Source organism: Papio anubis, chromosome 19 (assembly GCF_008728515.1).
Source record: "Papio anubis isolate 15944 chromosome 19, Panubis1.0, whole genome shotgun sequence".
Taxonomy (NCBI): Eukaryota; Metazoa; Chordata; class Mammalia; order Primates; family Cercopithecidae; genus Papio; species Papio anubis.
Window position 1 is genome coordinate 51,835,595 of NC_044994.1, and position 21,458 is coordinate 51,857,052.

Below are 21,458 nucleotides of genomic sequence, written 5' to 3' on the forward strand. Positions count from 1 at the left end.
CTGGGGTAGAAGTAAGAGGTCCTTTCAGCCCATTTCCACTGAAAAAGCAGCTCTTCCAGGGTCCTCATTTTATTCTAGTATCTCAGTTCAAGCCTCCTGGGTTTTTCAGGCCTAAAGTCATGTCCTCAATGCCACAAATGAACATAACTTTCAATGACAGTATCTAGGGCCTGTGTGTAGTCTAGTTTCTGCCACTCCCTACTACTACCAGTAGGCTCCCTGATCGGGTTTTAAGTTCTCAATTATTTCGAACCCATCTATGTATTTAAATCTTTTATTTTATCCACCATTTGTCTTTACCAATTAGTCTACCATTTTTTGAAGCCTCCTTATAAAGACACTTTTACTATGCTTATAACTGTGTGAGATAAGTATTATGAGGAAACTGAAGGTCACCTCCAGTGAGAGAGCCAGGATTCAAACCTAGATTTGTCTAACCTCAAAGCCCTACTCTTTTATTTTTATACCACATTAACTCTCAGAATTGGAATTACTTGGTTAAATGGTACTTGCCAAAAAGATTAAAATATTTTTTAAACTACCACTAATTAGTAATGACTATCAGTTCCAGCTTAACTACACTTTTGCCATCATTTGGTTATTAGAGGTAAAAACATCAAATACATTGTTTTAATTAGTTTGTATTTTCATTACCAGCAAGGGTAAACAGTTATCCATGACCATTTCTATGTTCTCGTGCCATGCTTCCATGTACTGCCTCTGCATGCAGCAGGCTACCTTGGGCAGAGCCCAAAGCATGTGATACATGAAATGCTATCACAATACAGGTCCTGTCTGAAAAACAAATGGCAACTTATTATCCAGGATCAATGAAGGAAAAAGCAAATTTACTAAAATATTTCTTTATTTGAATAAGGTCAATGCCATTTCTTGAATTCCAGCTAGCATCAAATAACAATCAGGAAAAAAAAAAAGACGACAAAATGTTATCCAATTCAAATTGACAGTGGATAGAAAACCCTTTTAAACTTTAAGTAATGTCATAAAAGAAATATATTAAACACGCAACAGATAGATCTAAAAAGTTCCAAGTGTGGATTTCACATTAGATCTTATAAATTTAAAAAATCCTCAATATAATCATTTGTTCACTATCTTCTTTCAATAAGCACATGGACAGGGAAAGATAATCACATCTTAATATTCACAACTGCTATTTGTGTTCTTTACAAAAACTGTATCTCTGCAATGCAGTGAGGCAGGCAATCCCTTGTTCAAGTAATTTCTATTTTCCCTAAGTTATCAAAAAGTACAACTGTCTGAGATAAAATGTTACCATAATCACAATGAGGAAGGCAAAAAAGCTTTAGCAGGCAGGCTTGAAGATGGGAGTTTTCATGGCTTGACCATGAATGATCTTAAGATGATTTCATAAGTTTAAAAGCCATCACGAAAATACTAAAAGCAACAGGTAATAATCTAGAGTCAGTCTGTAGTTGCTCATGAACCAAGAGTTTTAATAAAAAGGAACATTAATTGTAGGTATAAAAGAATCAGTGCACATCTGTTAATGTCATTGACAATAAAAATATATTATCCTCTCAGATCAGCTCTAAATTAACAAAACATCTATTTTCTTTCCACTCCTCATTTTAGTGGTTCTCAGACATCGGTGTGCTCAGAATCTCCTGAGGTGCCTCATATTGAACAACGACATCCCAAAGCCCCACCCTTAAGATTTGATTCAGGTGGTCTGAAACCAGGCACCATGACCCAGATGGTCTATGGATTATACTTTGAGAAACACTGCTATTCCCTTAATACATAACAAAACATTGTTTACTGTTTATGACTTCGTGGTAAAGTTTTAAGCTGAATAAAACATTCAAACAATTATTAGAACACAAATAGGTACATGAAATAAGGGTATTAGCCATTAAGCAATTGCATTTTCCTTTTAAAAGTGGCATCATAAACACAATGACTTACGTAACAATTTTAAAATCAACTTTGTTTTAATCCAAGGCACCTGTAAAACACTTGCTGGTGTGAGAGAAGTGAACAAATTCAATTATACAAAATAGTACAGAAATGAAGGAATCCTGGCAGTGATTGATTTTTCCACAGAGCAAACCTTTTTGTTCAGAAATGAGCTCCTTACAAAAGTCAATGATTTTGAGAAAAACCAAACTTCAAATAATATGATACACATTCTGCGTGAACTACTTTACTGAGTGATTTTCAAGCAAAGTGTATCACTAAGTATAAAAGATGAAAGGTTCATGCTCGTGCTGTTTCATAATAGCCATCTCCATGTGTAGTAAGAATGATGAGAATGATTCCCCTTGAATTTCAGCCTGAAAAATGTATACTGCATAGATCTGGTATTCCTTTAATGCACAGGCACATATGACCATGGACTTTATAATACTGGATTGGGCAGCCTTTTATCTCAGGAGGATTTCTCAAGTTTCATGGTCTACAACTTAAATATTCTTCTGAAGGTATATAATTTTTTTCATGGAGCAAGAGTAAATTCTGTGATGATGAAGCCTCTGAAACATGAATTTCAAAATGTTAACACTACAAAAGAAAAACGCTAGAGAAGCATTTTCTGTGTTGAAATGACTGAAGTAAAGTGAGTTATCACTGGCATATTCTCTTTCAGTGTTCCAGGATAAGTATCAACATAAAAAGCAATGCGAGACTGTTTGCACACATAGCACTCGTTCGGTACGGCTATAATACAGAGTTCTTCAGACAGTCTTTATACATAGATTTTAGGTTGTTAGCCCAATCTGTGAATGACATTTGAGAGCAAACCTAGGGAGGCTTGGAATAATTCAACAGTACTATTTTATAAAATAGTATTGTTTGGAATTCTATGGCAAATGAAAGACAACCACTCTAGCTAAAAGAGGTAAAACAGTATTTTGAAGGCAGCAAAAATCAGTATAAATCAGCTGTGAACAAAATTAAATTTGCATCTTAAACTGTCATTTACAGACTGTTTCTATAATACCTAGAGCTATGCACAAAGACTCTAAAAACTCCTTCCAGTCTGACATTTCAAGGTTAAGTTTACTAACAAGTGCTTCACTTAGTTCTGGCACTAAAAGGAAACAAGTACAAGTAATCACTGTTCTTCAAATTTTGCCTTCAAGAATCTTAAAACTGCTTCTACTACAGCCTCCTTGATTTAAAAGAGTATGCAAATGGTCACTAACCCCAGCCAGCATGAAGTAACTAATGTGAACCAGAATGTAGTGGCAGGTTTTGTAAATTTAAAATATCCTCAGATCATGCAGTTTGAGCTGAATTTACAGGCTGTAGTAAATGAGAGAAATGAATTCCTTAAGTTACAAATATAAATACAAAAATTATTTTCATAATATTGACCTGACACCATTGGAATGAAGACATTCAAGAATATGGGCAATCATGAATGAATACATTACCAGGCAAAATACCTATAAAAGTCATTCTCAGAGGAATGTTTCCACTCACAAGGTTTTTTAGGCAAAAAGCAGCTATTAATTTTCCTCTAAACTTTCCTTTAAAAGTGAAATATATCATTGATAAATAGAGGAAAAAAATTTTTCACTTAACATTTTGAAGTCTATTATCCAGATCCTTAAAGCTCTCAGACAAAATATTCTTTGATTTCAAAGGAAGTTAAATTAAGATGAAAGGACTGCAGGCCCAGGCCTTTGATTAGGAAGTCTGACCTCTAAAAAAGACTTTGGTTACAAAATAAACCTGATGGGACTTCTTAATTAGACCTCACATTCTGGGAGGCATGAGGGCAAGTGTGTCTATGTTACACAGGGAAACCTGCAATATTGGAGACTTAGGGGGTGACATTCATATCCAGGGGTTGCCCCCACTTTCTTATTTACCCTCTTACTGGTCAATATTCTGCTCAGTGGCTGTATCATAGTGACCAGAAATTCACTGAAATTTAGACAGATTTACATACTGTGAACAAATTAAAATGTGGTTGTCTTTGCTTTAAGGTTTATTCTTAACTGCAAATCAATGTTTAAACAGTTATTTTATTTAAAAATTTTAATAATTTAGACTATGAAGTAATTTAAATACTTAAATTCCCTCAAAACAACAACATTTTGTACACAAATAGATGATGTACACATGAAAATGGTAGTCAAAAGAATTTTTTGGCAGCTGCTTCTTGCTGAGACCTAGGGAAAAAAAGAAACAAACACTGAAAGAAGGTCTATATACTTAACTTGAAACAGGATTGTTGAAAATTAAAATATCAATGCCTTTTGAATTATACAACGCGTAAAGATAAACACATATTCTATACATGCACTTTATGTGAACTGAAATGAACAGAAATCACAATACACAATTTTATAGGTGGTGAAAATTGTATTATGAACACAGATAACTGAGTTGAATATTTCTAATTAAACAGATGCAGAAAAATATTGGGTCAAATTTTATCAAGAAACTTACCTATACATGATATAAGCAATGAATAATACAGTTTGCACCACAACAAATACAATGAAGTGGGCCGTAGACAGACATGATGGAAACGGTGGTAGTTCTGGGCATTTCGGCTTTTCATTTGACAGCTGTAAGGCAAATGACTTTCTATTACAGTTAGTCAAATTAGCAGTTTGGAAAAAGAAAGAAATGTGAAATCTTTGTAAAACTCAGTTTGCTATATAAACAAGTATTTTCATTTTTTCATCCCCCAGAAAACCTTCTACCCTCTTAACTTTTACTGACAACTGTTTTTGAAGGAGTAGGTGACACCGGAAGGCCTACACCTTTTCACTACCCAGTCACTAACTCACTGCCACCTGGCTCCTGTCCGCATTACAGTATATGATGATGTTACTGTTCCTGATGTCACTGAGGCTAGGGTCACCACAGACAACTCCTCTGGACACTCCCAGTTCTCGCTTGCTGTAGTGGTGTGATTATTAACAGCACCCCCTTCACTCTCAAAAGTGTTCCAGGTCAGACAATAAATTACATGGTCACCCTACCAACAAACAACTTGACATATAGAACGGCTTTTTCTCAGTCCTCATTCTCTCCAACCTCATAGCATTCAACATTATTCGCTGGTGTTCTGAAAAATATTTCTTTCCCTATTTCCCTGAGTATTCCTTCTATTTTAAGGAGGTAATTAAATATCAGAAACAAAGATTTCATCCAAAGTATCCAGAGAGAATGGCTTCTAAGATTAGTTGTTCCCAATATAGTTATATTTGTGGGGCAAAGTTCTTCAGTAAATGGATATGCACAGTATCAATTTGGTCATCGCAACAAAGGCTAAAGTAGGAAAAAATAACCTCAAACAGAACTAAGGGGACAGATAGTAATGCTTTGGATGAGAGGTCATGATCAATAAGAAAACTATTAAGCCATGTTTGAAAAAAATGTATATTCAAGGCATATATACAGGAATATAGTTAAGAGAGTTGTCAAAAAATATAAAGGAGACAAGATTAGAAGCTGAAGACCTAAGTTATCTCCCTCTACTACTTACTAGTTACCGACCTTGGGAGAGTTGATGTAACATTATTACTAATATGTTAGCATATTTTCTAAAGGACATCAAATGTTTTAAAAAGCTTTTAAAAAGATAAAACATGATATAAAATATAAAGGATTGGGATTTCTGCTTCTGGTAAGGTACACTAGGAAATATGGGCCAATCATATCCCAAATATGTCTTACAGAAGACAACTAGCAGAGTCAAAAACAAATCCAATCCAATCCAAGCACACGAAACCCAGGTAAAAGTAAATGACGCTAACAAGATAGCAAGAAATTGCCAGATTATAGAACCTTGAGGAAAAAATAGGCCAAAGAAATACACCTTACGTGATCCATGGATCAGAGAAGACATTAACATGGAAATCAGAAAATATTTTCATGAAATGATAATACAAATATTACATATTAAAAAACCATAACTGCTATGGGAGCTGTTTACACATGGAGATCTGCAATGTATGGGACAATTCTACCTTCAACATTAAAAATAAGCATCAGCATTAACTAAAGGGTTACAAGATTTTCAGTAGAGTGTGAGTTCTTCCTTTCCTAGAGATTATAATTATGAAAGGAAAAGGAAACAAAGTCACCATGTTTCGCTGCACTAAGTTGTCTATGTCCCTCTTTACTGTGTGCAGGTGCTCTTTGATGTCAGCGAAGTGCTGTGCTGTCTCATAGACGCCTCCGGCAGAGCCAGGGTGCTGCATTCCACTGACCAGTCTGACGGTTTCACTCATGGAATTTCTGAAACAGAAAGACTCTTGATACAATAAAACCACTATAGAGATTATTTTTTTCAGTCACAGATCTCCAATACTTATACCTTTTCAAGTTCAATATATTACATCCTTAAAAAAAAAGGGTAAAGAAGTATTTTAAAAAATTGAGTTGTGTTCAAAATTGGAAAATAATTTATAAAACAACATTATGCCTTTATCTTTTACTAAAGGTCATCTAAAAATACCATGTAGAAAATACTACTAGGTAATTTGTGTTAAAACCAATAGTGTAAGTGGATATAGAATATAATGGATGATATTTTTAATGAAGTTGTAATAAATCTTTCTAGTGTTCAGCTGTACCGTAAAGGACTAGTGCCAAATGCAATCATTTCCTATAGGCACACTCACACACACAGACTTGTCCGCTCTGTAGCTGCATATATAGATGATTTCACTCATACAGCATACAGATGGAGACTAATGGCTTTGTGACCCTGAGGACAGGGGTCACAATTCTGATTTCCTACTAGTGCCTTCAACAGCTATGGTTTAATTTGGAGGAATAAATAAATAAGTTATCTCATTGAAGTCAAATGTAGTTTAAAAAGTAAGAGCTTTACCAGAAGAAAAAAAAAAAAAGACTCAAATTACTTAAAAATAACACTATATGTCAGACGGAATGTTAACTATAACATTTAAAAAATTATATTTGAGTTACGTGAGCAGTAAAGACTTAAAAGTAGTTACAAAATATGTCAAGTGCTTTTGAATCAATGTGTTGATTACAATTTCTTTCAATGGCACATATGCCCAAGAAAATCCATGGGGCGCTAAGCTTTTCCACGGAAACTCAAATTAAGCATAACATTTTAGTATAACTAAAATACTACCAAGACCAAAACCCCCCAGAGTATATAACGTTGTTACATATCTGCATTTAAGAATTTTGCTTCCCAGAAGCATGAACTTGCTCAGTATAAATGTCTTTTTAATATACCAAAGATTGAGTCACCTAATGCGCTCCTACTCAGTCATTCATTCATTTGCCTGTTCATTCTGCTAACATTGATTTCATAAGTGCTGTGAGCCAAGGAATATTTAGGGATATAAACTTTGAAAAAAAAAAAAAAGAAAAGAAATACCTGCGCTGCGGACATGCACTGTCTAGTAGGAAAGCAATGTGAAAGAAGCACAACTAGAGCTCTACAAAGAAAGATGCATTTAGCTGAGTTCAAAAAATGAAGAGGAGTCTATGGGGATAGAAATGTGGAAGGTGGTCATATGTGGTTTAGAAAACAGGTCAAGTGAAAAGAGGGCTGGACAGAACCCTTGAAAAGAATACCTTTTAAGGGATGATGGAAGGAGAGCAAGTGAAGATAACTAAATGGAAGCAGAGGCCAAAGAACACCAAGAGTAAATGGTATACCAGAAGTCTTGAAAGGGATTTTGAGATGGAGAAGTGGGAAGAGGCATCAGCTGCTACAGAAAAGCTACATGCTTTCTAAGATCTCTTTCTGCTAAAAAAAAAAAAAAATTTCTATGATTCCTTAAGAATATAAAAATCCACAGAGAAACAAACCACCCTTTCCATTAATGGCAAATAGTTCCTATATCTTTACATTTTTTCTGAAGCTAAATCCTAAAGAAAAAGGTCCAGAGGACTAGTTCAGAAACTTGAGCTCAGTTTTTGTATTAACTTATTGTATGCATGACATTTGTTCTCAGTAAGTGGGAGTCTGCAAGGATTGTTAACTCCCCTAAGAAAGGGATTCTATGGATAATACAACTGGATAGCTAGGATGTCCTGACAACTAGTTACATCTTTAGATGTCTAGTACTACTGTCAAGTTAAACGTGCAAAGCACAAAAGAGTATTTAGAGTATGCTATCCTTCACAGAGGAAGGGTACTTCAGAAAATATGGGCGGGGTGCGGTGGCTAACACCTGTAATCCCAGCATTTTGGGAGGCCAAGGCGGGTGGATCACCTGAGGTCATGAGTTGGAGACCAGCCTGGCCAACATGGAGAAACCCCATCTGTACTAAAAATACAAAATTAGCCAGGCGTGGTGGCAGGTGCCTACAATCCCAGCTACATGGGAGGCTGAGGCAGGAGAATCACTTGAACCCAGAAGGCAGAGGTTGCGGTGAGCCAAGATTGCACCATTGCACTCCAGCCTGGGCAACAAGAGCAAAACTCCATCTCAAAAACAAAACAAAACAAAACAAAAACAAAAACAAAAACAAAAAAAAAGAAAAAGAAAACAGGTATATACAGAAGAAATACAGGAAGAACAAACCAGAAGCTAACAGAATTGGTTACCAAGAGGGAATGGGTGGGAAAGAGCTGGAAAGAAGGGGAGAATGGGAAAGTGGTAGCAAGGATGAAGAAGCAATACACACATGCTCTGCCCCTTAGAATCATAGTATTCACATACCCAAAATACAAACAATTTAAATCAACCAGGATATAGGAGGAATATAAGCATTAACAAAGAATCTAACTGGATCCTAAATGAGTAACATCAGCCATAATGAAAGGAGTAGGGAAAAAAAGAACTACACTAAGAAACTATCTGGAAAATAGTATCTGGGCTGGATACTGTAAAGCTAGAGATAAAAGGAACTTTACATAAACTTGTCAATAAATGTCTTTCTCACAGGGATATGAGTTAACAATTTGAAACCACTTTGTGTGTACGTATGTGCATACTCAAGTGGAACCAATAAGTAAATATGTTATAGATACAGATAGTAAGAACCAGGTTTCTCCCTGATGGCGAAAGAATTTTCAAATAAGACAAGAGGAAAAGTTAAAAATGAACTCTGCAGCATTCAGTCCAGCCAGAATCCAAAATATCTGCATAATCTCATGGTTTAACACAAAAACAGGTTGACAGACATGGAACTACAGACTCATGTACATGCATGGGTTAGTATACATATATATATTCTCTAGCTCTGTCCACGAAGAGGTCTAGAGGTAACGGCACTGTGGTAGTAATGAGCACACCTAGTGCCCAGAGGTTGGTTTTCTTTTTTTCTTTTTTATTTCCCATAGGTTATTGGGGTACAGGTGGTGTTTGGTTACATGAGTAAGTTATTTAGTGGTGATTTGTGAGATTTTGGTGCACCCATCACCCGAGCAATATACATTGCACCCTATTTGTAGTCGTTTATCCCTCAACCCCCAACACCCTTCCCCCGAAGTCCCCAAAGTCCATTGTATTGTTCTTATGCCTTTGTGTCCTCATAGCTTAGCTCCCACGTATCAGTGAGAACATACAGTGTTTGGTTTTCCATTCCTGAGTTACTTCACTTAGAATAGTCTCCATTCTCATCCAGGTCACTGCAAATGCCATTAATCCATTCCTTTTTGTGGCTGAGTAGTATTCCATCATATATATATGTATATATATCTCTCACAGTTTCTTTATCCACTCGTTGATTGATGGGCATTTGGGTTGGTTCCATGATTTTGCAATTGCAAACTGTGATGTTATAAACATGCGTGTGCAAATATCTTTTTTGTATAATGACTTCTTTTCCACTGGGTAGATACCCAGTGGTGGGATTGCTAGATCAAATGACAGTTCTACTTTTGGTTATTTTTTTCCTAGTATTTATTTATTATTATACTTTAAGTTCTAGGATACATGTGCACAACGTGCACATATGCATACATGTGCCATGTTGGTGTGCTGCACCCATTAACTCGTCTTTTACATTAGGTATATCTCCTAATGCTATCCCTCCCCTCTCCCCTACCCCACAACAGGCCCCAGTGTGTGATGTTCCCCTTCCTGTGTCCAAGTGTTCTCATTGTTCAATTCCCACCTATGAGTGAGAACATGCAGTGTTTGGTTTTCTGTCCTTGCGCTACTTTGCTGAGAATGATGGTTTCCAGCTTCATCCATGTCCCTATAAAGGACATGAACTCATCTTCTTTACGGCTGCATAGTATTCCATGGTGTATATGTGTCACATTTTCTATCTATCACTGATGGACATCTGGGTTGATTCCAAGTCTTTCCTATTGTGAATAGTGCCACAATAAACACACGTGTGCATGTGTCTTTATAGCAGCATGATTTATAATCCTTTGGGTATCCCTTCCTTACACTTTACACAAAAATTAATTTAAGATGGATTAAAGACTTAAATGTTAGACCTAAAACCATAAAAACCCTAGAAGAAAACCTAGGCAATATCATTCAGGACATACACATGGGCAAGGACTTCATGTCTAAAACACCAAAAGCAATACAACAAAAGCCAAAATTGACAAATGGGATCTAATTAAACTAAAGAGATTCTGCACAGCAAAAGAAACTAACATCAGAGTGAATAGGCAACCTACAGAATGGGAGAAAATTTTTACAATCTACTCATCTGACAAAGGGCTAATATCCAGAATCTACAAAGAACTCAAACTAACTTACAAGAAAAAAAACAATCCCACCAAAAAGTGGGCGAAGGATATGAACAGACACTTCTAAAAGAAGCCATTTATGCAGCCAACAGACACATGAAAAAATGCTCATCATCACTGGCCATCAGAGAAAAGCAAATCAAAACCACAATGAGATCCCATCTCACACCAGTTAGAATGGCAATCATTAAAAAGTCAGGAAACAACAGGTGCTGGAGAGGATGTGGAGAAATAGGAACACTTTTACACTGCTGGTGGGACCGTAAACTAGTTCAACCATTGTGGAAGACAGTGTGGTGATTCCTCAGAGGTTGGTTTTCAAATACCTTTTTCAAGAAAAAGGAACCAGGGCTCACTGAGGGCAGAGAAAATACAAGATAACCCTAGAAGATAGTGCAGTATCATAAATTTTTTAAATGCTCAATAAAAGATGGGGGCTTGTTGAGAGAACAAAGATGACAACATGAAGGAGCTCAGAATGACCATACCTGAAACGATCTGAGCAGCAAAATAAGTAAGAGTGTTGGATTGTAACCTATGGAATAAACATCCATGAGTCTGTAGTGATCTAAATAAATAAATGGGAGAGAAAGGATGGTTGGTCCTGACAGCAGAATTCCAATGAGCAAACGTAGAGGGAATTATAGAAATATAAACATCAGGGCCAGGTGTGGTGGCTCACGCCTGTAATCCCAACACTTTGGGAGGCAGAGGCAGAAGGACTGATTGAGCTCAGGAGTTTGAAATCAGCCTGGGCAACATGGCAAAATCCCAAATCCAAAAAAAAATAGAAAAATTAGCTGGGTGTGGTGGCATATACCTGTAGTCCCAGCTACTCAGGAGGCTGAGGTGGGAGGATCATTTGAGCCCAGGGGGTTGAGGTTGCAGAGAGCTGTGATTGCACTACTGCATTCCAGCCTGGGCAACAGAGCTGGACCCTGTCTCAAAAAAATAAATAAGCAAATAAATAAAAAATGAAAAGAAAAAATAAAGTCAGCATTTGGCAAAAACCACATTCTTGTTTCAGGCAAAAAACATCAATGGATGCTAAAATGAATGAGCAGAAGTTTGAAATGGATACTTACATAGTCTCAAAGTACCTTCTCCAAAATATTAACCACAAAGGGAAATACAGTAACTTTAAAGTAGATAGCGATAGGAAACCACCATAACCAAGTGATCATGGCCAACATCATCAGTAATATCTTATCAATCTTATATAATAATATATACACTACATATTATATAACATATACTATATATAACATATTATATATAATATCTTATCAAAATGTGGAATTTCCATCCAACCAAACCCAAATCAAAAGGTATTAACTGATTAATGCTCTTGGAAAATGTCAAGGTCATGAAAGACAAGGAAAGATGAACTACTGCAGACTGCAGAAGGCTAAAGAGAAAAAAATCACTAAATGTAATGTGCGATTGTGGATAGGATCCTGGAATAGAAAAAAGGCGTTGGTGGAGAAACTGATAAATTTTGAATAGGTCATTAATTTAGTTGATTGAACTGTATCAGTGTTAATTTCCTGGTTCTGACAATTATATCATGGTTATGTAAATTAGAGGAAGATGGGTGAAGGATGTACAGAAACTTCCCATACTATTTTGTAGCTTCTGAGGTCTAAAATTAGATCAAAATAAAAAGATTTTTAAAAAGGTTGTGTTACATGATCCAGTCTATTTCTAAAAGGATTCTATTCATTAAACTATTTGAAGAGCTAAACTATTCATTTAGCATCATAAATATTTCAATGAGTTCACATTATGAAGATTTTTTTAAATACAAAGAGAAAAATGGAAGAAATATAAATTTGCAGTTGTAAGTTAAGTGCCTTTAATCTCTAGATATCAGATAGAATCACCTTCTGTTTGATCTAACTCTGTTTAATTCTCCAGTCCTAAAGAACCCACCTTGACAGTCTTGTTTGTCAAGGGTTATATAGGTTGGGACAGTGCTCTAAAATGTTAGGTTATGGAAACATGACACTTTGGTTTGTTATCTGTGCTCCAGGCATTGAAAGCTGTTAATTATCTGCATAAGTCAATCGTTCTCATTAGAAATTTACTGTTCAACATTCTAAGGACACAATTATCTCCTCTCTGCTCCAACTCTGTCCAGTCTCTCTGACAGTAAAAGACGGGAATGAAAAAGAGGTAGTCACACATATTACGTTCAAAATGGTTTCATTCCATCAAAAAGAATTTCCTGCATCGGGTCTGCTTCTATTACAGTCTTACAATGCTACACATATTTATTCCCCTAGTACTTTTCATAAAATTGTTATATATTACTTCATATGCTTTTTATATTTTATAAATATAAGAACACACCTGGCTCTGTCAAGTAACTGACAAATCTCCTATTTTTTTAAAAGATGCCAAAACCATTTTTTCTTTTCCAGCTCTGAACAATTAAAAACTTTAGACATGTTTGCAGTTTTTAAATATTAAAAGTTGCTGTATTTATGGTCCCCTATTTGCAGAATGAATCTAGAACAGGATTCTTACCCTCATGCAGAAATCTTACAATATACAGTGCTTGCACACCTAAAGTCACAAATTTAGGATACAATAATCACATAACACACAGACACCACTTTTACATACTTACTTCATTTCATTTACTTGTCTCAGAATCTCATGCTGAGTTTTCACAACAGTATCCAGTTCTTGTTGAGAGATCTGGAGGAAGAAACAATGACGAGCAAGCTGAATAATCCACATTCTATGAGCACATAGTACAGTAGCCCTTCTTCTTTACTTCCCTTCCAGCAAAGGGTAAATGAGGCACATGTGCATATTCTGCAAGCCCACCTGCCCATGCTGCCCAGGCATTCCTGCTCCTCTTTTAGAGATTTCCTCTGTTAAGGAAGAAACATATCTTCTCTGTTCATCAAGAATCATATCTAACTGCCGGTTCAGCTGCTTGATTTCAAGATGAATACGATTTTGTCCTTCAAAGACTTGTCTTAGCTCTCGATCTCCTACACTCTCAAATATTTCCTCCGCTGAAAAGGAAATAAATAAAAATGATCAGTCACCTACACATACGTAAGTTTCAAAATACCGTAAGTGACCAAAGCGCCAACATAGAGCAAAATTAGAACATCATCATCAGAGTGGTACAATCTCCCAAACAGAAAACATGCAGATAATTGATTTAATAATGATTAAATTGTTTTCTGCCATTTCAGGTGATTGAACACTTATTATAAACTGGGTTTAAATTATTTAAAAATAATTTTTCTTAGAAAATCTCAGGAGGGATCAAAATGGCTAACCAGATGCAGGTAGTATGTGCCTCCTCCATGGAGAAAAACCAGAGTAGTAAGTAGATACTTGCATTTCAAATAGATTGCCTAGGAGAGAATGCTAGGACTCATCAGAGAAGAAATAGGAAGCACCAAAATAAGTAAGGAGAGAGTCTGAGGCAGCTTGCCCAGCCAGGAGCTGACTGAGCACCAGAAGAGGCTCCTAGATGATGGGAAACAGTAAGAGACAAAACCTCAGGGCCCTGCAGTCCAAAATGGGCTTTTATGATCCTGGCTACAGAAGAAACCCTTGGCCCACTAAGGCCTTGGGCTGGACATATGGAACTGCCTAAATACGGCACAGAGATGTTGCTCCATAAAGGGAGACCACTTGGAATCCCACAGGCATTCGAGCCTAGAACAGCTCCAGTTGGGCACTACTGCTGATAGCCTAGATACCGGCGATCTACAGACATGGCTGCAGCCACTGCAATGTTCCAAGGAGAGAAGGGGGGACACACTGGTCACTCCTATGCACCCCTAGGAAGGTCCCTACTGCCTTGCTGAAGTGTGCTGCTGGTACTGAGACATGAGCAGACGGCACTTCCCACAGCTTCTTGTCCATGCTGCTTGCCTGGGAGGGACCCTACCCTCTCTGGTCCCAGACCCAAGGTGAAATATTGAGAGTTTAATGGAAGGTTGTGCCCCACCCTCAGGCTATGTTTGGGCTGACAAGGCTGTAGCTACCACCTGGCCAAGGAGAGACAGGGAAACCAGGCTCTTCTATGCATATCTAGGACAATACCCACTGCCCTGCAATGGACTCTTGTGAAACAGATGTGGGCAGACTGCACTCCTTAACAGTTTCTTGCTCATGACACCTGGCTAGGAGGGTCCCTGCTCTCCCTGGTCCCAGGCACAAGGCACAGTTTTGAGAATTTCATGCTGAGCTGTGCCCTGCTCTTAGTCCGAGTTCAAGTTGATACGGCTGCAGTTGTTGCCTGGCTAAGGAGAAAAACTAAGAAAATAATTGATGAAAGTTTCCCAAGTCTAGCAAAAAAGTTAGATATCCAGATACAGGAGGCTCAGCAATCCCCAGAAAAATACATTGCAAAAAGGATTTCACTACAGCATATTATATTCAGAATGTCTAAAGTCAATGTGAAATAATTCTAAAATTAGCAAGAGAAAAGTACTTAGTCACTTGTAATGGAAATTCCATCAGATTAACAGCAGACTTTTCAGCAGAAACCTTCCAGGCCAGAAAGGAATGGGCATTCTCAAAGTGCTAATAAAAAGAAAACTGTCAGCCAAGAATTTTATATCCTGCCAGAATCAGCTTCATAAATGAAGAAAAAATAAAGCCTTTTCCAGACAAGCAAATGCTGGGGAAATTTGTCATTATTAGACCAGCATGACAGGAAATGCTCAAAGTGGTCTTAAACATGGAAACAAAAGGTCAACATTCACCATGATAAAAAGAGAAATATAAAAGTTCTTATAAAACAATCACACGTGAGGAAGATGTAGGAATCAAATGGTAACATGACAGAATTTCATCAAATGACAAAGACAAAGATGGAAAAGAGGAAAGGAACAAAGAATTTATAAGACAACTTGAAAATAATGAACAATATGACAGGAACAACGCCTCCTATATCAATATTAACCTTGAATGTAGATGGATTAAATGTTCCACTAAAAGATACAGACTGGTAGAATGGATTAAAATACATGGCACAACTATATACTGCCAACAAGAAACCTACCTTATCCATAAAAACACACATAGACTGAAAGTAAAGAGGCGGAAAAAGATAGTCCAAGCAAATGGAAACCAAAAGTGAGCAGGAGTAGCTATACTTATATGAGATAAGACAGACTTAAAAAAGAAAAGACAAAGAAGGTTATTATATAATGATAAAGGGATCAATTCAGCAAGAAGATATAACAATCCTAATTTATATGCACCTAACATTAGAGCATCGAAATTCAGAAAATTATCACTAGACCCAAAGAAAAAGAAAGACAGTAATGCAATAATAGTGGGAGAATTTAACACCACACACACAACACTAGATAGATCGAGACAGAAAAATAACAAAGAAACATTGGGCTTAAATTGGACTTTAGACCAAATGGACTTAGACATTTACAGAACTTTCTACAATAACTATGGAATATACATTCTTTTTACCAGCACACAGAAGACTCCCCGACACAGACTACGTATTAGGCCACAAAATAAGTCTTAGCAAATTTTGAGAATCAGAATCATATCAAGTGACTTAGACCACAATGGTGTGAATCTAGAAATCAACACTAAGAGGAACTTCAGAAACTAAACACACACATGGAAATTAAACAGCATGCTCCTGAACATTCACTTTGTCAATAAAGAAATTAAGACATAAATGTAAAAATTTCTTGAAGTGAATGAAAATGGAAAAACAACACACCAAAACAGCAAAAAAAGCAGTGTGAAGAGGGCAGTTTACAGCATTAAATGCCTACATCAGAAAGTGGAAAGATCAAAACAATCTAACATTATACCTCAGGAAACTAGAAAACCAAGAACAAACCAAACCCAAAGTTAGCAGAAGAAAATAAATAACAAAGATAAGGGCAAAGCTAAATGAAAGAGACAAAGAAATTAATAAAGGATCAACAAAACAAAAAGTTGGTTCCTCGAAAACATAGACAAAATCGATAAACCGCTAGCTAGACTAGGCAAGAAAAGGGAGACGATCCAAATAAACACAATCGGAAGAAAAGGAGACATTACAACAGATTCCACAAATATACAAACGATCATCAGAAACTATTTGAACAACTATACGCTCACAAACTAGAAAACCTAGAGGAAATGGGTAAGTTCCTGGAAACATACAACTTTCTGAGATCGAAACAGGAAGAAACAGAACTCCTGAACACACCAATAATGAGTAGCAAGACTCAATCAGCAGTTAAAAAAAAAAAAAATCTTAACAACAGCCAGGACTAGATGGATTTATAGCTGAATTCTATCAAACATATCAAGAAAAACCAATTCTCCTGAAATTATTCCAAAACGTTGAGAAGAGAATTCTCCCTAACTCATTCTATGAAGGTAGTATCACCCTGATACCAAAACCAGACAAGGCCACAAAAAACAGAAAACTACAGACCAATATCCCTGATGAACAAAGATGCAAAAATCCTTAACAGAATACCAGCAAAATGAATCCTACAGCACATCAAAAAGATAATACAGCACGATCAGGTGGGATTTATCCCAGGGATGCAAGAAGAGTTCAACAGTACAAAAAATCTATATATATGATACACCACATAAACAGAATTAAGAACAAAAAACATGATCATTTCAACAGACTCAGAAAGGGCATTCAATAAAATTCATCATCCCTTCACGATAAAAATCCCCAATGAACAGACCTCAATATAATAAAGGCCACATATGACAAACCCACAGCCAATATCACACTTAACAGGGAAAAGTTGAAAACATTCCCTTTAAGAACTGGAACAAGATAAGGATGCCCACTTTTATCACTTTTATGTGTAAAAACATAATACTAGAAGTCTTCACCAGAGCAATCAGGCAAGAGAAGAAAATAAAAGGCATTCAAATTATCCCTTTTCACTAATGATATGATCTTTTATCTAAAAAACCCTAATGACTTCACCAAAAAAACTCTTAGATTTGATAAAGGAATTCAGTAATGTTTTAAGATAAAAAATTAATGTATAGAAATCAGTAGCATTTTCATATACTGATAATGATCTAGCCAAGGACAAAATCAAGAACGCAATTCCATCTACAACAGCTGAAAGAAAAATAAATCACCTAGAAATACATTTAACCAAGGAGGGGAAAGCTCTCTATAAGCAGAACTTCAAAACAACAATGAGAGAAATGGTAGATGACACAAACAAATGGAAAAGCATCCCATGCTCATGAATTGGAAGAAATCAATATTGTTAAAAGGACCATAATGCCCAAAGCCATCTACTAGTTCTAGACACTCCCTATCAAATTACTAATGTCATTTTTCACAGAATTAGAAAAAAATTCCTAAAATTCATACGGAACAAAAAGGAGCCCAAATAGCTAAAGCAATGCTAAGCAAAAGGCATAAACCTGGAGACATCATATTACCTGACTTCAGATTATACTACAAGGCTAAAGTAACCAAACCAGCACAATACTGGTATGAAAACAGACACATAAGTCAATGGAACAGAACAGAGGACCAAGAAATAAACCCACAGACCTACAACCAACTTATCTTCAACAAAGTCAACAAAAATATACACTGGGGGAAAGACACCCTATTCAATAAACAATGCTGAAAAAATTGAATAGCTATATATAGAAGAATGCAAGTGGACCCATACTTCTCACCATATGCAAAAATTAACTCAAGATGGATTAAAGATCTAAACACGACACCTGAAACCATACAAATCCTAAAGGAAAACTGAGGAAAGACTCTTCTGCATATTGGCCTAGGTAAAGAATTTAGACCAAGTCCTCAAAGGCAAACACAAGAAAAACAAAAATAGACAAATGGGACTTAAAACTAAAAAGCTTCTACACAGCAAAAGAAACAATCAACACAGTAATCTAACCTACAGAATGGGATAAAATATTTGCAAACTATGCATCCAACGAAGGGCTAATATCCAGAATTTTCAAGGAACTCACAACTCAAGTGAAAAAAAGCCCATTAAAAAACTGGGCAAAGAGCATGAACAGATATTTTTCAAAAGAAGACACACAAGTGGCCAACAAATAAATGAAAAAATGCTCAACATCACTAATCATCAAAAAAATCCAAATTAAAACCACAATGAGATACTATCTTACATAAATCACAATGGCCATTACTAAAAAGTCAAAAGACAACAGATGTTGTCAAGGATGTGGAGAAAAGAGAATGCTTGTATGCTGTTGGTGGGAATGTAAGTTAGTACAACCTTCACAGAAAATAGTATGGAGAATTCTCAAAGAACTAAAATTAGAATTACCGTTTGATCCAGCAATTCCACTACTCTACTGGGTATTTACCCGAAGGGAAAGAAATCATTATATCAAAAAGATACCTGCACTCATTCATTTATCGCAGCCCTGTTTAAAACAGCAAAGATATCGAATCAACCTAAGTGTCCATCAACAGAGAACTTGATAAAGAAAATGTGGCATGTGTGCATATATATGTGTGTATATACTATAGACTACTACTCAGCCATAAAATAAGAATGAAATCATGTCTTTTGCAGCAACATGGATGGAACTGGAAGCCATTATCCCAAGTGAAATGACTTAGAAAGTCAAATACCATACATTTTCACTTATAAGTGAAAGCTAAACAATGGGTACAAATGGACATATGGAGCAGAATAACGGACACTGGAAACTACAAAATGTGGGAGGTGAATGAAGGTTGAAAATTACCCACTGAGTACCATGTTCATTAGGGTGAGAGGTACACTAAATCCCCAAACTTCACCACTATGTGACACAAGCATATAAGAAATCTGCACTTGTACCCCCTAAATACATAAAAAGTTAAATAAAATAAAAATGGAAAAATATTTCTCTTTCATATGCACTGTGTGATTCTACTTATAGGAATAGGCAGAACTAATCTACAGTGAGAACAATAAAAATAGTGATGGGCTCTGTGGAGAAGGTGGCTGACTTTAAGGAGGCACGAGGGAACTTTCTGGGATGATAAAAATGTTCCATACACTGATCTGGGTGATGGTTAAATGAGTATACACATTTGTCAAAATTTACCAAACCATACTTTTCAAACACTACAGTCAGCTTCAGGATATACTCACAAATTGTATGTGATGATGTTTAAAACAAATTCAAAATAAGAATGACCTTTATGATTCATTTTTCAATTCATTAAGTCTGACTCATACTGTTGATCATTAAGAGAACTGCATACTACATAGAGTTCAAATGCTAGCCACAGCCTTTATTAAGTACACCTTTGATCCCTTACGCTGCCGGGGGACAATTCACATAAAATGCTAGCAGATAATATAAAGTCCCTCAATTTGGCCTTAAAATGTTTTCTTTTTGACATTAGCACACTCAAGTTCTTAATAACATTGGCTTAGACTAGTATTTTATAATTTTCATCTATACAGTCCAGGATTCTATTGAGTAGTATGGGGAGGAGAAGCAGGTATCATGTCACATTACTTTCATAACAGTTTTGATAGATTTTAAGGATTACCTCCACACTATAAGGTAAATATGTGTCACTAAAAGCAAAAACATAAACTTTTGATGATTTCATTCAAAAAATATTTACTGAACCTGAACTACTAGGTTAACATTGTTTTGGACTTCTTTTTAGGCTTAGTGGACACAGCAGTGAATACAGCAAACAAAATCCCTGTTGTCAGGGAGCTTTCACTCTAGTGGTTCCATTCGTCCAAATAACCATGGTACTCTCTATTTCATACATGACTAAGCCACATTCTCAATGGCAAAAATGCCAGTCTCCCAACTCTTAAAGACTAAAGATTTGCTCCTAAATTGTTTCCAGAAATCACTTGGAATGTGCCCGTTCAGAGAGCAGGGATGAGCCAGGCAACAGAGACTCAAGCATCCATGATCATCAGTCCCCAGCCCTGCTGCGGCACCCATGCCAGCTTTGCTACAACTCACCAGGCTGCCCTTGGAGGTCGGGGTGGCCCTTCTGGAATTCCTCTTTTTTTTTATCCAATTCTTGTTGAAAGTGCTCAAATTCCTCCTGATACTTTTCTTTTTCCTTTTCTGAAATTTCTTTATCTGGTGTGGGCTTTTTTTTGGAGTTTTGGAATAGATCATAAAAAAGATAAGAAAATCATTCAGATACCTCTATATATGTTATTTTTCTCATTTTAACTATTCTACCACTAGCTGAAAGGTTAACATAAAAATATATTCCTTCTTGACTTAAATGATAGCAAATTTACTCTCTCTTTCTTTTTGAGACAGAGTCTCACTCTGTCACTCAGGCTGGAGCACAGAATCGTGATCTCAGCTTGCTGCAACCTCTGCCTCCCAGGTTCAAGCAATTCTCCTTCCTCAGCTTCCGGAGTAGCTGGGATAACAGGTGCCTGCCGCCAGGCCCGGCTAATTTTTTTGTATTTTTCAGTAGAGACGGGGTTTCACTGTGTCATCCAGGCTGGTTTTGAACCCCTCAGTTCAAGAAATCTGCCCACCTCGGCCTTCAAAAGTGTTAGGATTATAGGCGTGAGCCACTGCACTGGGTCCCCCCTTTTTTTTCTTTTTTGAGCTGGAGTCCTACTCTGTCACCCAGGCTGAAGTGCAGTGTCTTCACCTCAGCTTACTGCAACCTCTCCCTCCCAGGTTCAAGCGATTCTCCAGCCTCAGCCTCCTGAGCAGCTGGAACTACAGGTGTGCACCACCACGACTGGCTGATTTTGTATTTTTTAGTAGAGACGGGGGTTTCACCATGTTGGTCAGGCTGGTCTCAAACTCCTGACCTCAGGTGATCTGC

At 36.6% G+C, this 21,458-nt stretch overlaps 1 protein-coding gene across 1 annotated transcript in view; it reads right to left on the minus strand.

Annotated features, from left to right (window-relative positions):
- Positions 1–847: 847 nt before the first annotated feature.
- The window catches only part of LMAN1 (lectin, mannose binding 1), a 32,935-nt gene continuing 12,324 nt past the window's right edge, over positions 848–21,458 (minus strand). The window contains exons 8-13 of the mRNA XM_003914431.5: positions 20,621–20,753; positions 13,490–13,683; positions 13,287–13,357; positions 6,093–6,246; positions 4,444–4,565; positions 848–4,163 (exon numbers count right to left, since the gene is read on the minus strand). Of these exons, the coding sequence (XP_003914480.1) occupies positions 4,127–4,163; positions 4,444–4,565; positions 6,093–6,246; positions 13,287–13,357; positions 13,490–13,683; positions 20,621–20,753 (711 nt within the window). The 3' untranslated portion in view covers positions 848–4,126. The remainder of the gene's footprint in view (positions 4,164–4,443; positions 4,566–6,092; positions 6,247–13,286; positions 13,358–13,489; positions 13,684–20,620; positions 20,754–21,458) is intronic.